This window comes from Cynara cardunculus (genome assembly GCF_001531365.2).
Source record: "Cynara cardunculus var. scolymus isolate 2C chromosome LG 8, CcrdV1, whole genome shotgun sequence".
NCBI lineage: Eukaryota > Viridiplantae > Streptophyta > Magnoliopsida > Asterales > Asteraceae > Cynara > Cynara cardunculus.
The window spans coordinates 17,413,628-17,429,683 of NC_037535.1; the positions used below are offsets into that span (position 1 = coordinate 17,413,628).

General features: G+C 35.3%; 3 protein-coding genes across 6 annotated transcripts; all 3 read right to left on the bottom strand.

Annotated features, from left to right (window-relative positions):
* Positions 1 to 2,289: 2,289 nt before the first annotated feature.
* Positions 2,290 to 6,579, bottom strand: LOC112517045 (nifU-like protein 2, chloroplastic). Its single transcript, XM_025124347.1, has 4 exons — positions 6,355 to 6,579; positions 6,182 to 6,266; positions 3,345 to 3,655; positions 2,290 to 2,758 (listed from the first exon to the last, which is right to left on the bottom strand). The coding sequence occupies exons 1-4, from the start codon at positions 6,457 to 6,459 to the stop codon at positions 2,567 to 2,569; spliced, it is 693 nt and encodes a 230-aa protein (XP_024980115.1). The 5' UTR covers positions 6,460 to 6,579; the 3' UTR covers positions 2,290 to 2,566.
* A 268-nt stretch (positions 6,580 to 6,847) lies between these two features.
* Positions 6,848 to 7,690, bottom strand: LOC112516250 (agamous-like MADS-box protein AGL82). The gene has a single exon (XM_025123267.1). It carries the CDS (start codon positions 7,688 to 7,690, stop codon positions 6,848 to 6,850), a length of 843 nt encoding a protein of 280 aa, XP_024979035.1.
* Positions 7,691 to 10,232: 2,542 nt separating this feature from the next.
* On the bottom strand, positions 10,233 to 14,645 carry LOC112517364. Of its 4 annotated transcripts, none has more exons than XM_025124766.1 (9): positions 14,513 to 14,645; positions 13,960 to 14,016; positions 13,561 to 13,622; positions 12,957 to 13,107; positions 11,663 to 12,075; positions 11,132 to 11,596; positions 10,843 to 11,055; positions 10,609 to 10,755; positions 10,233 to 10,520 (listed from the first exon to the last, which is right to left on the bottom strand). In XM_025124766.1, the coding sequence occupies exons 2-9, from the start codon at positions 13,985 to 13,987 to the stop codon at positions 10,377 to 10,379; spliced, it is 1,623 nt and encodes a 540-aa protein (XP_024980534.1). In that variant the 5' UTR covers positions 13,988 to 14,016; positions 14,513 to 14,645; the 3' UTR covers positions 10,233 to 10,376. The 4 variants fall into 4 exon arrangements, with proteins under 4 accessions (XP_024980534.1, XP_024980537.1, XP_024980536.1 ...); XM_025124769.1 differs by having other exon boundaries at positions 13,002 to 13,107; positions 14,513 to 14,611; XM_025124768.1 differs by having other exon boundaries at positions 13,960 to 14,029; positions 14,513 to 14,606.
* Between the last annotated feature and the right edge of the window lie 1,411 nt (positions 14,646 to 16,056).

Consider the following 16,056-nt stretch of genomic DNA (forward strand, 5'->3'; position numbering starts at 1 on the left):
AAAACAGAAAACAAAATGAATAATATATATTTATTAATAATTTATATTAATTAAAATATAATATAAATAAATAAATAAAACAGAAAATAAAATAAATAATATATATTAATTAAAATTTTCTTTAATTAATAATAAAATAAAAAGTAATAATCACAAAAAAACACAAAAAATCATAAAACATAAATGATGAAAAGCTACTTAGGGGTGAAATTAGCACATGATAGGGATGCCATTAGCCACACCCTTCTTTAATTAAAATGATAGGACGTAATCCAATTATATAATAGAAAATGATTAGTTACTGATAGGTTCATTATTTATAAAATATGTAGAAAGAACAATATAATCTAGTAATACAGTAGTAGACTTACTCAGTTTTCCAAATTATTTAACTTATATACCACCCATATTCAGATATTCACAATGTATTGTATATTGTGATAAATTATTTCCTACTCCTTTTCAGCGATTTTCGATTATGACAATATCATTTGTATTGTCAAATCGTACTTTACTCATTTCCTTTAAAATCTTCAGATCGCATCCTAATTATTTTTAAAGATAGCGTCAACTGTAAATATTACCATGTGTATATGAATACAAAACACACTTTTAGTTTTCCCAAAATTATAGATCGACTTTGATCTTCAGCGAATATCAAACACATCCATATTTTTGATATTAATAGAATCAGTACCACTGTTCAAAATTCTAGTGAAACGCGTTCGCTTTTCATAACCGAGTACCAACTATTTGTATCCATTAAGTCCATTATTTTTCATAAACCATGGTATCTTTCCATTTGAACATATTGAATAGTCCATGAGCCTTCAAACTAGGGGTGTTCACGACTCGGGTTGATCGGTTTGGAGCCGTTTTAGCAACCCAACCTAATGTTGGTGGTTTGAAAATTTTCAACCCAACCCAACCCAAACAAAAGTTCAACCCAACCCAACCCGTTCGGGTTGATCGGGTTGTGTTTAAACAATGTAAAATCACATAAAAATAAATGAAACTTTCCTTTGAAATGCGACCGACCATTCAAGATAATATGCAAGTTCATCAAATATTTAGATATTACAATAAAAATGTTTAAACCAAATGATAATACATCAATCAACAACAATAGTTTTAAACGTTTCCAACCCCGATGCTTTCGCTTTCTTGACGTTGAGGTTGATCATGTCATGATTGTCATCTACAATTCAAAGCTAAAGTTAAGATCGGGTTCATTGGGTTGTCGGATTTTTTTGGGCCTGACCCGATTCCAACCCAATAAGGTCGGGTTGGCTAAATTTTTTATCGATCATGCATCGGATTACCTCGGGTTGGTTTTTTTTTTTTTTTGTTAAATTCGGGTTGGGTTGGTCGGGTTCATCGGGTTTTTGAGCACCCCTACCTCAAACATAGGAGCCGTTTACCAAACACTTAACCGATAAGTGCTTACCGGTAAAATTTAACACTATTGTTTACTTGACAGGTAAGATTTTAGTTCACCAAAACGACATCGTATGCAACAATTTACCTGGTAAGCGCATACCGTGGTAAGAGTCGTTGTCCTCACTTACCGAGTAAGACTTTTGGTCCTTGTCTCGCTCTTATCGAGTAAGATTCTCGGTTCTTACCATATTCACCCGGTGAGGTAATGTAACTTAAGCGTTTGGTAAACGGCTCCTTACTCATGGTCAGATTACCATTCAACAGCTTTCCATCCAACTTGATCCATCTTTGCTGAAATAGTTATGATATCGGGACGGAAGTTTGTATGGGTTCGTGAAGTCTCCTTCCATTTTTCGTTATAACAACTCATCCCACATGAATAAAAAGATAATTTTATGAGCGTTGAAAGTTCACAATGATTTTAAGTTAAATTCGAAGTTATTGAGTCAATCAGTTGATTTAGGCTTCTAAACCACCATCTTGACATGTCTCTTCACTAATGTCCAAGCTTCCAACATACCATTCAAACCCACCTAGTTGTGAACCAACCTTCTTGCATACTCCTATCCTAATCCTAAACAAAGTTGATCCCTTCTATGCAAAATATGTGGTGTTCTACCTGAGAGGCGGTGGTTTACCCTGTGGCGGATGTCAGCAGTTCACGCTAGCGGCATGCTTAACACATGCAAGTTATAACCTAGAGATAATTTTGATGAGTTAAAACTATCTGATAACAGCCCCACAACTTATATGCATGCCATTTATCATCAAGGGGTTCAATCTTCCAAATCATGACTTGTTATTGTTTTTTCTTATTCTTGCACCAAAAACCATAAATTTCTATTGCTTGCAAGAATCATAGACTACCATACAACCATTTTGCTATAAAAACACCAGATACACAAACTTGTCAAAAACACCAGGGCTGGAAGGAATCCATTATTATACTTTTCTCAACAAACATGTTAATTACAGTGACAAACCTGGAGAAAAATCAAACTGTACAGGGTTCATTGGATGATGGCAACTGCATTGTGCTGCAATAAGTGTCTCCCCCTCATGTCACCTTCGTTCATTGCTATATACGTTTTCTTATGGTTTTAAAGATAGGAATGCAGGTGGACATCTATTGTAAAAGTTGAACTGCTGCAATGGCGGGGATTTTTTCGCGTAATTTCTGAGTCACAGCTACTCTAACAGTCATCACGCTTGCTGCAGGACCTGTTAAGCGTACTTTTACTATTGGCTCTTCTATGGACACAAGTTCCACAGATCCACCTGCTGCCCCAACAAGATACGGCCGTATTTCTTCAAGAACCTACCATACGTCAAAGATACTAGATCAGTAGATGAGCTATATAGATAACAAACATATCCTGATATTGTTACTCTTTTGAACACAGAAAAAGTTCAACCTTTAGTATCGTTTCTTAAAAGATTATTCAAATTTGTCACATACATAAAAATGTGCAGTTTTTTTTCAATAAAATAACAAATCCCCTTTCTGCTTTCTGAGGGCAGAAATTCAAACATCTCTTAGCTTGTGGGATAATTGAAGTTTAGCAGTACATTTGAACTATAATTCAGAAGTTCTACATCACAATGTACTGTATTTCTGGATGTAGCTTTCGGTTGGATACTTGGATGTGAGTAAAATTGTACGAATGAGCTTTGCCGATTGCATGCATGTTAGCAAAATATTGTCCATAGGAATGCCCCACAGATAGCATGAGATGTGAAAATATTCTAGTGTGAATGAATCACTTTGCAATTTTTTGACCAAATGCAAGTGTGTGAAATTGTGTTAGAAAAATACTGAAATGCAGGGATAAGTAACTGCATTATGGGTATTTTCTACATTGTGGGTAATTACAAAGAGAAGCACCAAGGAGTGCAAAACATACCTTCTCTATGTTTTCTTCATTCAGCTCAAGGCCAGTTTCTTCATCTGGTATTGGTTCAACAGCAACAATTTCAGGAATCTTCTCCATCAGACGGCGTTCTATGCCCATTTTCATGGTTGTTACAGAACTTGGACATGAACCACAAGCTCCTTGTAGCTTTAAGCGTACAACATTTCCATCAATTTCGTGTAATGCCACATTGCCACCATCCGCAATGAGATAAGGTCTAATTTCGTCCAGTACCATCTCAATGTTTTCTGCAGTAAGAGGCAATTCCACAACCGACTCTGGAGTTGTAACAGCTTTTACAACTGCACGGAAGACCATTGAACAATTCCAGGCTTGTCACACTTAATGCACATGCTACACTTTCTGGTAAAATAACTAAACATCACGACAGGAACAGGCTTTCTTGCTAATAATCTAGAGGGAGCAGAAAAACTAGATATGTTATTAAATTGTGTTTGCATGATCATACCAAACCTTGGTATACATCTATTCCACCAAAGCAAATCTAGCCATTTTAAACATCTTAATATTTCTTCCTTTACTGCACAACTAAGATCATGCTACTCTTGTACTGGATGCCCCAACTTCACTTTTTCACTTAATATACTCTTGCAAGAATTTACTCTTTTACTATCTGCCGAAGAGAATTGTTATTTTAACATTAAAGTAACTATGCAGAGGTTATCCCGTTATCCTACCATATCAACCCTATGCAGCATAAGCCATTCAATTAACTAATAACAATCCACTTTTAAAGAGTAAGCGTCATAGCCAAGCAATCCCCTTTCTCCTATACGGCTATATATATATATATATGCACACATGTATGTTGTATGTACATACACATTAGAGACAGAGAGACGCAATCTGTGAAAAAAGAAGGATTATTAACAAGAATTATTAAGTCCAGCGACGAATAAAACAAAACATGCAAAAAAAAGGGCATGCCATTTGTTTGTTAACTTGAAGACTGCATATCCCATCTTCCAAACAATTCATAAAGTAGTAAGGCCTTGTTTAGTAATACTAGGATTTCTGAATTCTGTTTGTTTACATTTGTTGTAATGTAAAGAAAGTTGTGCTTTTGTGTGTTTGACAACAAAGTTGAAAAGGTGAAGTAGCAAGTAGAAATGGTGCCTTGCTAGGTTGAAAACTCAACCTCATTAAAGGCAAATAATCAATGCTGGTTTTTCTTTCAGAAACCTCCTTTTAAACTATGAAAACATCAATATAAATTTTACAATCTACAGCTGCCATTTACAAAATTCTGTAAATTGATTTTGCTTTTATGAACACACAAATGATTGCCAAATGCTGTTTTTGTCCCCTTTTCACTAAACACAAAAACAGAAACAAAAATATTCCTAAACGAAGCCTAAGATTGTTGATTTATCTTAACAGATTGAACAAGTTTACATCACTAGGTAACAAAAACGTTGTCATTTTAATTTTACATATTAATCTGATTTATATGATTGGGTTTATCGTAATTTATAAGTTTTTGCTAATGGTGCATGGAAAAAGCCCTCTTCTCATATAGATAAATACAACACAAAGAAGTAAAGCTCTTAAGAGAGCCACACTAAATCATATGGGTCGAACACTTCCAAATGAGAAGAGCCTCATCCCTCAAAGACCAAGAGAACACTCCTCAAATGAGAGGCCAAAGAAACATTCTATGGCATTCAGGTACTCTTTGATAGAGGAGATCAATCTTGTATAACGAGATATCCATTATATACATGTAGTTGGATGATGAACACATAATTTATAGAGCATATTCTATCAAGAAAATCTGATCTTAAAATAGTTTCCTCTGAAGTATATAACATGAGTGCATACAGCCATATAAGCTCAGCAGGGCAGTCTAAAAAGAATTTTGAAGATGTGATCTAATTCCACAGACACGCAGTGCCTAGACACTAGTAAATACTTGTAGCTAGATTCATCTATGGTAGTACCAGACCATTGGTTACAATTAGATTTGTGGGATAGGTCCAATTGTAGCTTTATTGGTGCACAAAGCCATTCCACTATACTGGGACACTCTTATGAATGGTATTAAAATGCAGAACATCTACTCTCATTCAAACAATAACATACATCAGGCAAAAGATGTTTATGGTATGAACAGAAAAGATCATTTTTTTGTCGGGCAGTACATGTCCTTTCACAATTCACATCCTTCCTATGTTGTATTTTTCTCTTCATATCTCCCTTGCTGCAATAGATTTTCTATTATACATTCTCTCCAGACAACTCTTTTTTGTTATATTGATAAATTGGGATCCACCATCCTCTTCTACACCATTTCCCTTGCTCTCCTAAACTATATTAAATGACGTTAGCTAAAGGGGACTCATATCTGTCTCTAAATCTTCTCACCAACAAGGGGTAGTACAGGAATATTCACCTGTCGTCCATCGACTACGCCTTTCGGCCTGATCTTAGGCCCTGACTCACCCTCCGTGGACGAACCTTGCGGAGGAACCCTTAGGTTTTCGGGGACTGAAGTCACTGTGAGATATTGATAAAGCTAGATTGTTTTTTCCCTTTAAGGCCAGTGGAACACATATGTTTAGCATTTGACGAATCTTTGTTAAGTTATTTTGGCTACCCCTACGAAGGTTTGATGTTGATCAAACAATGGGCATGTTGGATTTCTAGAAGGTTCAAATCATGTTGTAGAAATCAAATACATGATCTCAATCGATTTCAACTCCATCATGGTATGCTGGAAATGGAAACTCAAATTCGGTATCTTGAAACCCTAATAGGCACAAGGTCAGCTAAAAGCTGTATGAACAATAACATGTAACATTAGATACCTTCCCGGCGTGGAAATCGAATTTTAGAGGAACCTGAACCCCTTGTGGCATGAGAAATTCGAGTACCCAAGAATCCAGAAGTAATCTAAACATCGTATCAATCAAAATCGTCGTGAATCATTACAATAGAATGAAAAACAAAACCAGAAACAGAAACAGTCTGATCATAAAACCTTAAGGAATGGATTGATGGTGGAATATGAAGTTGAAGATGGTAAAGATGACGAGTTATCAAGCGTTTGTTGAGGTCTAGAGAAAATCACAGCAGCAGTTTGCATCTTCTCGATTCTTCCAGAAACAGCAATAATCTGTCACCAGAGAGTTCCGCACAAATCGACGATGATTTCTGTACGGAGTCGAAACCCAATTACGCTTTTGGGGTTTTGGGTTTTTTTTATTGTAAAACAATTAATTTTCATTCTCATTTTTCTTTTATTTTCTTTTAAGAATCTGACGGAGACACCTCAAGGACCTGTTTTGTCAAATTTTCAAATTAGGGACCAAAAACTGTAATATATTTCCAAATAACACCAAAACATGAACATGAAAAACCAGACGAAATCCATTATCAGTAACCAAAACACATGAAATAAACCTAACAAACCAACAATTCAAATCATTATGTATGTCCAACAAAGTTCTAACCATCAAAAACCCAGTGCTTAATCAACCCATAAACCTTCCTCGATGATCATCCATGACAAAATCACCAACACCATCATACGCATCATAATTCATCACATGTGAATCTTGCAATGCCAGGTCCGGCATCAGACCACATTGCACCACCGGCTGAAACGCCCACGGGTTTGAGTTATCATAAACCACACCACCCTCAAACACCGGATAACCAAAGCCACCCATTTCACGTTTCAGTGGAATGAACGAAGTGCTTGGTGCCTCATTGAACCACCCAAGATCATGGTTCATCAGGTGGTGGTTCATGTTCATGTTCATTCCTTGAACCTGATCAAGACTCGGGTGCGGACCCACATAGTGAATACCCGGCTGGTTGTTTTCGAGCTCGAACCTGAATGGCATCTGCATGTTAAGGCTTCTTTTCTTGAGTTCAAGATGGGCTCTCACAATATTCTCCTTGTTTTCCAATCCGACAGCGAACTGCCTCAACTGCCCCTCCGATAAACCGTTCAGCTCTTCGAACCAAGTCGAGTACTTCGCTTCCATGTTCTTTTTCCGGGCCTTCACGAGTTCATCTTCAATCTTTTTCTTTCGGTCCTGAAAGAAGTCGTTGAGATCATAAGTTCTCTTCCCGCTTTCGCTCTTTTTCGCCTTGTAAGAAGCGATGGTCTTGTTGATCTGGTTAGGGTTTTCGGGCCAAATCTCGGGGTGGTTAGAATTGGGCGGGTAGACGATCATAACAGTATCAACATCACAAAGAATGGTGAATTCATTAGCCTTCTTTATGATCCCATGTTTACGTTTCTGGTAAGTCGTGTTTCGTGTCTTCTCTTTCGTTATGAGTTCCATCTTTAGCTTCGCACGACCCATGGATCTGCAACCAAAACACAGAAAAATGGTGTAAAGAAACCCATCATTTATGAGTTGTAAGAACTTGCAGGAGATCAAGAAATTAATTGAAGAAGCTAAACAAGACATTAATATATACTTACACAAGGGTTTCTTTGAATTCTTCGATCGATTATGGAAGAAAAGTGAATGAATTTAGAGTGGGAGACAAGATTAAAAATGGGGGTTGTGTAATGACATCTCTCCCTATATATATATATATATATATATATATATATATATACACATATATATAATCAAATCAAATAAAATCAAATCTTGAATTAGACCATAATAAATTTGAGATTTTATTACCATAATTATAATATAACAATCAAATTAATCAAAAGGGATAACTATATATGTTAATTAGGGTAATTTGTCCAAAAGGTTGAACCGTCCTTAGAACCGATATATCAAAACTGAATCGACTCAGACTGTTTCATGCAAGATTTGAATTTAAATCTGTTGTGTTTGTGTATTTTCAAGTCATGAAATCAGTTAAAATGAAATTAAATCTGTTAACGTATCTCGGTTTTGAATAATATATATGTTTTTTTTTAGTCAAAATAATTTAAACCGAAATGTTTTTTTTTATTAAATTAAGCGTAAGCTAATTAATGTTATATTATAGTCGTTTAAGTATTGAACTAATCTACGAAATTCGTAAAAGTAATTTAATTTTCTTGATAATAAACAAATAATAATTTACATTTTGGAACTAAATAAATAAAAACGATTTCTTTAGTCAACAAATATATAGGGATTTTGAGCTTGACTTTAAATGTCAATAATATCAGGTGGTCTCATGTTTAAATCGAAGGAGGAATAAAAATCCTCTTGTGATCAAGGAGGTTCAAATATGGTGACTCCCGGTTATATGCAAAGTAGGTGGTCGTCCTGTCAAATGAACGCTTATTCTCTTTTTGTCAAGCAAAGATATAATCTAAGATCCTTTTTTTCAAACCGGCTCCCAACCAAATATAAGGTGTATAAATCGATGATTAGTGTTTAGTCGGCTCGCATAGCGGATTGGATATCCAGGTTAATAAAAAAATGTATATATATATTGGGGCTTTGTGGGATAAAATTCCTAGTTAGTCGAATTTGTAGATTTTATTACTTTAAAATTGTCTTACTGTTATTTATTCAGGGTATTTCATAAATTCGTTTTAAGTATCTTACTTTTAATCAGTACTAGTTATGTATCCGTGCAATACGGCAGTAGCCGTAAATGTAAACAAATTTGAGCTTTTGTGGGTTTGTTAGAGAAGATTTTAACGATTATATGATTTTAACAGTTTCTTTAATGAACACTTTTGCAACCCACGATGGTCATATTGTATTTACGAACTATAATTTGACAGGCCATGTGGACTAAATTTGTAGTTTATTTTTTTTACAAAACATTCAAGTAAAAAGTTTGAAAACCGATTTTGGCGTTGATAGGTTGTAATTAAGATATTTTAAGAATTTGTGCATAAAACAATAGCATTATGCTTAGAAGTTTGTTTTTAAGACTTTTAAAACTTTGTACATAAAGAAGTAGTATCTTATGCATTTAAAGTTGTTTTTAAGACTTTTATCAAATTTAATTTATAAGGTAGTATAGATTTGAGTATAAATGTTGTCAAAGAAAATGAAAATGTTCTATTTAGTATGTTTAACTCGCTATCTCTTATTTTTTAATAAAATTTTACAAAAACAAAACAAAAAATAAAAATGTTCTATTTTGGCACGACATGATACATGGAATAGGTGGAATAAAATTAAAAAGGTTATCAATATCTACCTTCGATTGATATAATTTTAATACAATATTTTATTTAATGATCACCCGTCACCACAGCCCCTCACGACCGCCGCCACCACCCTCGCCGACCACCTCCATAATCACCACCCCTACCACCAACCACCACCTCCACCTCCATATCCACCACTATCGGCCACCACCACCCCCATTGTCATCACCAACATCACAACCACCTCTACTGCTATCGGCTTCCTATCCTTGTCCATCATCACCATTATCTCCACCACATTGGCCACCACGGCACCACCATCTCTACATCCTCAAAAATAGGTGGGACAAAATTCACAAAGATGAGATTAATTGATTCTTATTTGATATAACCCTAATATGGTATTTGTTTTAATAGTCACTATCGCCCACTACCACTTCTGCCATGGCCACCGTCGGCCTCGGCCACCAAAATCTCCACCTATTCCCGCCACCACAACAACCTCCACCAATTCATAAGGTTTTTTAAACCAAATAAGACATAGGTTTACTTGGTTTTTTTCGTACCATCATTTATATCATATTTTTCATCCAAATTTGGTACTATTATATATATAAAATTATTAAAATAACTTTTTAATGACAACTTTGTCTTTTCACAATGAACTGGTTTGCGCATCTGAAAATAAAAAATAAAAGGCAATAAAAAACCTCTAATGTTAAAAGATATCACAAACACCAATGATGAGAATTCATTAAGCAATCCATTAAAGAGAAGAAGATGAAAACCCTGATTTTTACATCTCAAAAACCAAACCACAATTCATTCCAATCCCTCCCTACCTTCTATCACTTCATTCATGTCAAAAGCAAAATCCCAATAGAAAAATCCTCCTACAAACCAACCTATTACCGTCAAATTCGATCTCATGACGTCGACGACTTATCCCCAATGCTTGGCTTGGCTGAATTTGAATTGGAATTAGATTTTAGAGATAGATTCCGCGTAAGGTTGATGAGAGATGACGTTGGATCGTGTGATCCTTCCCCAATTATCCTTTCTCCTGATTTCTGCAAATACCAAGTCAATGTTTGCTCAAATACTTGCCACAAGACATCAACCAACCCTTTTTTACACTATAATGTTTACTATTATTACCTCTGTTTGAAAAGTAGCCTTACTCATCCTCTTCGCTTTAAGAACCTTCTCCCGCTTCTCATAAAAGCTTAAATCGTCTAACAAAGATGTCTTTGCTGAGTAGCTCTTGAATATTTCAAGCATCTCCGTACCTTGTTTCATACCAACCTAATGTATATATTTCACGTTTAAAAACATATAAAAATAGTAAGACTTTTAACGGTCATCTTTACTAGAATAGAAAAACAAAGGTACCTCTTGAGTGTCCCTGGTGTATGTAACAGGCCGATTGTCATTGTTTTCAAGAATTATGTGTCGCAGCTGCGTGTTAGGAATGTCCTTAACAATGTGCCACTTAACTGGAAAAAACCCGTTCCATTTATCAAGCTGCCAAAAATCCATGTTCTTCTCATAATCAACAGGCCCGATCATTTCAGCAACACCCACAAACTGCCCACTACCATTAACCTGGAAAACATACACACGTAAATAAAATAATATCCAAAAATCAAACTCAGATAATCGAAAAGGTATGCTGACTTACTGAGAAGAAGAGAAAAACATTTGTTTTTCCATCAGCATCACGGAAGGCCGCATCTAATTTCTTGTTGCCATTGGGTGTACTCGACCAAACATCATATTTAATGGACTTGTGAACATCGTCTTCGCTGTATGATTTGATCACATAAAACTTGGCATTATCATATTTGGTCTGAAACTCTTCAAGATTGTATGTATCCCTTCTGTACGACATTCCCATCTTCTCATCCTCAAGATGCATATTTATGCTCTGAGCCCTGGGCCCACGAGTTAATTCTTCAGATTCTCCATTCATGCAAGACTTATCCCTTGATTTGAATCTATCATTTTCATTCCAAAGCCTACCACCAGAAGCATAGTTCATAGAATAGTTTGAAAAGAGCCCTTGGTTTTGGTAAGCCATCGATGAGTAACTCCCAGATGGTTGATAACCCTTCGCAATTCCTCCAGACTGGTAAGCAGAACCCAACTGCCCACAAACATACATTAAATAACAATTTCATGTTAATGGCATTCAAGTATTATTAAAGCATACCTTATTCAGCGACCTGAGATGCTGTGACTGTAAAATCGACTTGGGAATACTAGAAGTGGATTGTTGTCGAGACTTCATATCCAAAGGGTAATTAGAAGATTTTCCAGTATAAGAATTCATAGTTCTTTTGGAGTTCAAATCATTGGATTTTATCCCATTTGATTTTGTACCCATAGATGTACCATTTCTGTTTGTCGTATCTCCAGAATATGTAGTAGAATTCCATGAATAGCATGGCATGACTTCCGATGAAGAAAAGTAGGGTTGTTGACCGTCAAGACCCATGTAATTCCCTGTAGTATAGGGATTATAGCCAGGCATATAATAGAGAAGTGAACCACTATCTGTGTAAGCACCCCCACCAGAAGTAGCATGACCAGAACCATCCAATTGACTGTATGGTCCATTGTGTCCTGCAAAAGAATATATTATACTTAAGGACCATGTTGCTTTCTTAACAAAAAAAAAAGAACAGAAAAACCAACTGTAACCTCTGGCATGGTAACTAACTTGGATTGGTAATAAGAACATTAAAGGTTCTAGTTTAAGCATGGAACAGTATGCAAGAAGATAAAAACTAATTCAGAGGTTTCATTTAATATGTAACCATAAGGTCTGTAACAATTCAATGAAGATGATAAAGAAACAGACTTTCAGAGTTTAAGGTGCACCAAAAGTGAACAAAATAAATAAAAACTGATAGTGTGCACCAAAACCATCAGCTTCAACTACAAAACATTTCAGTTCAATCAAGTCATTGTTAATACCGCTTAAAAATTCAATTTCAGATTTTATTGTTCATACCAATTAGATGTGATTACAAGACACTGTATTTGCACTCAGTTTACTAGTGATAGATATGTTGGGAAATCCATTTAGACTTTATTATGCCTGTATTTTTCATGCAATTAAGCTTCCCAAGTTTGTGGAATGAATTTTTTTTCTTTAACTTCTATCTTAAACTTTTGTTGAAGCTATATGAAAGTGGAATAATATCTAAATGCAGTCCAGTCCAAAAAGAAAAGCCCAAACCATCCAATAACAAAACTGATAGCAATTGACCAAAGTGGCAGGTCGTAATCTTCCTAAACAGCTATAAGCAGCCTTGTTCCAAATACAATGAAAAACCAAAAAAGGGATTAAACCATAAGCAGCCCTATCATTGAGCTTATGGAATGAGATAACTACAAACCTGATTTATGCAGAATAGCAGAGCTGTACCAATTAAAGAATAACGTCATGTAATACCAGTTTAGCAGGTAACATTACTTATCAACAATGCACAGCTTCTAACCTGGATACTGATAATCATAACAGCTAGTAGGAGGATAGTGAACACCTTGCTCAGCAGCTGTCTTATTGGCAACCCCACCTTTTGCAGAAGATATAGCACCACCTGAAAATGGTGGGGCCACACCCGACACTATGCCATCTTTTCTGGAACCCTGAAACCAAAAAAAAAAGGAAAGATGTCAACCGTCAAAAGTGTTTCATGCACCAATTGACAAAACTAAAAGACAACATTGGCACATCAACCTGTGACTCATTTGGTTTCCTGAAACCAAACAAGCCCAATAAACCCCACCCGGTGGTGGGGTGAGGTAGAGGTTAGGTTGAGATGTAAGCAAACCTGACCTCCTCTAGCAATTGCTTAAGTGAAGACCCGCTTGTCCAAAATGTGCGTAAAAAAGAATAAAGTTTGTACAAAAAGGTTGCAAAACAAATCGTAAGACAAACATTCAGAAACAAGAAAAACACTGTTAAACTTTGATTTTTGAAAAGCAAAGAGACATTCGTGACAATATCGTTCATGTATCCAATCAATATAACATTAAAACAACATTACAATTATATTACCAAAACAATATAACTAATTGAAGTTAGAAAAACTGTCACACCGGATTTTGATCATCCATTTTAGCACGAGCATCAGACTTCAACCCAGAAGCTATTGGCTCAGCTGATATAAAGAGTTAAGCAAATCATAGAATAAAATGACTAGCAATCAAAGTTGATTGCGAAATTAATTGACAAATAAATCATATGATTAAAAAGTATCATCTCTATTTGTTTTAACATGATATTAAAACTAAAATAAAATGTGTCATTTCTGTATTCCCAATAGGCTACATAATGAATGCAATCAACAAATGCTAAAAGAACCTGCAAAATCATGAACATAACAATCTCAAATGATTCTCAGTTCTGACAATTCTAAATTCTATGATCAATGTTGAAATCCTAATTGGAAACCCAAGAACAATATGGCACTAATAAAGGCAATAGGGAAAGGATACACTGCACAATTTGCTTGTCGCCAGGCATATCAATCTTCAAATATATGTTGATATCACCTGAAAGAAATCACTATAAAGTGCTATAAAGAAATAAATTTCAAAATCATCAAAAAGACTTGGAATATAAAGTGAATTTTTATGCTTAAAAGATGTCAATTCCTGAGAAAATATGCGATTCTCTGTGGATAAAAAGAACAAGATTCTAAGAAGGCAAAGTAAGATGTCTAATTGGTGCCCACTTTTTAGAAACGCCAACAAAGAGAAACACAGCAAGAACCATACACGACATAAAATCATAAATTCAAATCAATATTGATGTAAAATAAAAAAAGAACCGAAAGGAAAAATATTCAACCTGAATTAGAACATCAAACCCTCTAGGTTTTGGTTGGGAAATTTCCATTTGTTAAAAATGGGGGAGAAATGCGATCATTTATAAAGGAAATGATACTAAACCCTAAATGACGAACACAAAATTAAACTTGTCGAAAACAAGAATTCTCATTTTGCAAGTAAAACAAAAGCATGGGAGGAAGAAGGCAAACTTTTGAACCTTAGAGAGTGATCACCGGCAGGAAGCGGCAGAAAAACCGGCGGTGGTTGGACGGAAAACCGTGGTGAAGAGATGGAGGCGGTGGGGGAGAGAAATGCATGCGTTGGGAAACTCCGAAACAGTAGAGAGGGTGGGCGGGTTTGAGGAGGGGATTGCTAAACCCCTAAATTCAGATCCAACGGTCAATATTGGTCTATCAAGTTAAGAGGGAAGTTATTTGAACGGTTAGATGTGAGTGGATGCTTCGGTTACCTCAAGACGGGAGAATAACTTTTTGAATTCTTGGACTATTTACATAAATAGCCCTTGATCGTTTTAATATTTGCATCTATCACCCTTAATCTTTGTTGGGATGATTAGGAGTTGACTTCTATTTAAGTTGTCACTAATAAAGACTAGTTGTGTACCCGTGTAATGTGGCGGGAGCCATTATTTTTAATGATTTTAAAGTTTAGTCACTGGTTTTATTAGAGAAGATTTAACGATGATATAAGTTACACTTGGTCTTTACATATCAATACAATTTGAATAAATAAGTGTTATGGTTCCAATTATAGTCTATCGATGAAAAAAATTGTATGACAGTTTAAAATCCAATATATTTAAAATCCAACATATTTAAGCGACTCCACAAATGTGTTCGATTTACATCAAGAGCAACGAATCAAGAGATCGAGAGCGAGACTGAGAGTTCTAAAGCAATTGAATAGGAGATGGATGAAAGAACTTTTAATAACTCATAGTGAATATCAGTTTGAATCTCACCTTGGGGGATGGAGAGAAGACATAGAGGTATGAGAGGGCGAAAGATGAGTGAAAGGTGTCAAAAGTATCTTAGGAACATGAAAATAAAATGTAATAATGTGCATTGGTAACTTGTACTATATGTTATTTTAATTGTAGATTAAGAGATTTCAAGATTGAATGCATAAAATAGTAGTGCTTAATGCATTATGAGTTGTTTTTAGGACTTTTAAGACTTTGTGCATAAATGTATAGTACTTTGTGCATTAAAAATTGTTTTTAAAACTTTTGATAAATTTAGTTTATAAGGTAGCATAGATTAAACAAGAATTCGTGATGCTTAAACAAGAGTTAGAGTTGGGATGGAGTTAAAAGATAAGAATAAAAGCTCTGAAATAATGTGAAAGTACAATAAATTTTGGGTATGGATCTAAGTCAGAGTGTGTATACAGTGTTGAAGAAAACGTTTTAAAGTAGGTGATGTTTACTTGTGGCTTATACTATGGAGAGTTTATATGCTCAGCCATGTTCACTTGTTTGTTTACAGCTTAATGATTAAGCCAATGAGTTAACTTTTCAACCAAAATAGGAGGGGTTGTACGCGCTCAACCATTTATTCTGTGTTCGCCCTCCTCAAACTAGTCTCTCAATCTCTTGTTTTCTCTCTTGTCTCATTGTCCCATCTTCTCGATCTTTCAAAAATCATGCTATCCTTCGCCTCGACTGTCGCTCCTTACCACCTTTCTTTTTTGTTGACTATGCTACTGATACTTCCTCATCAACTCTACAACTTTGGAGTC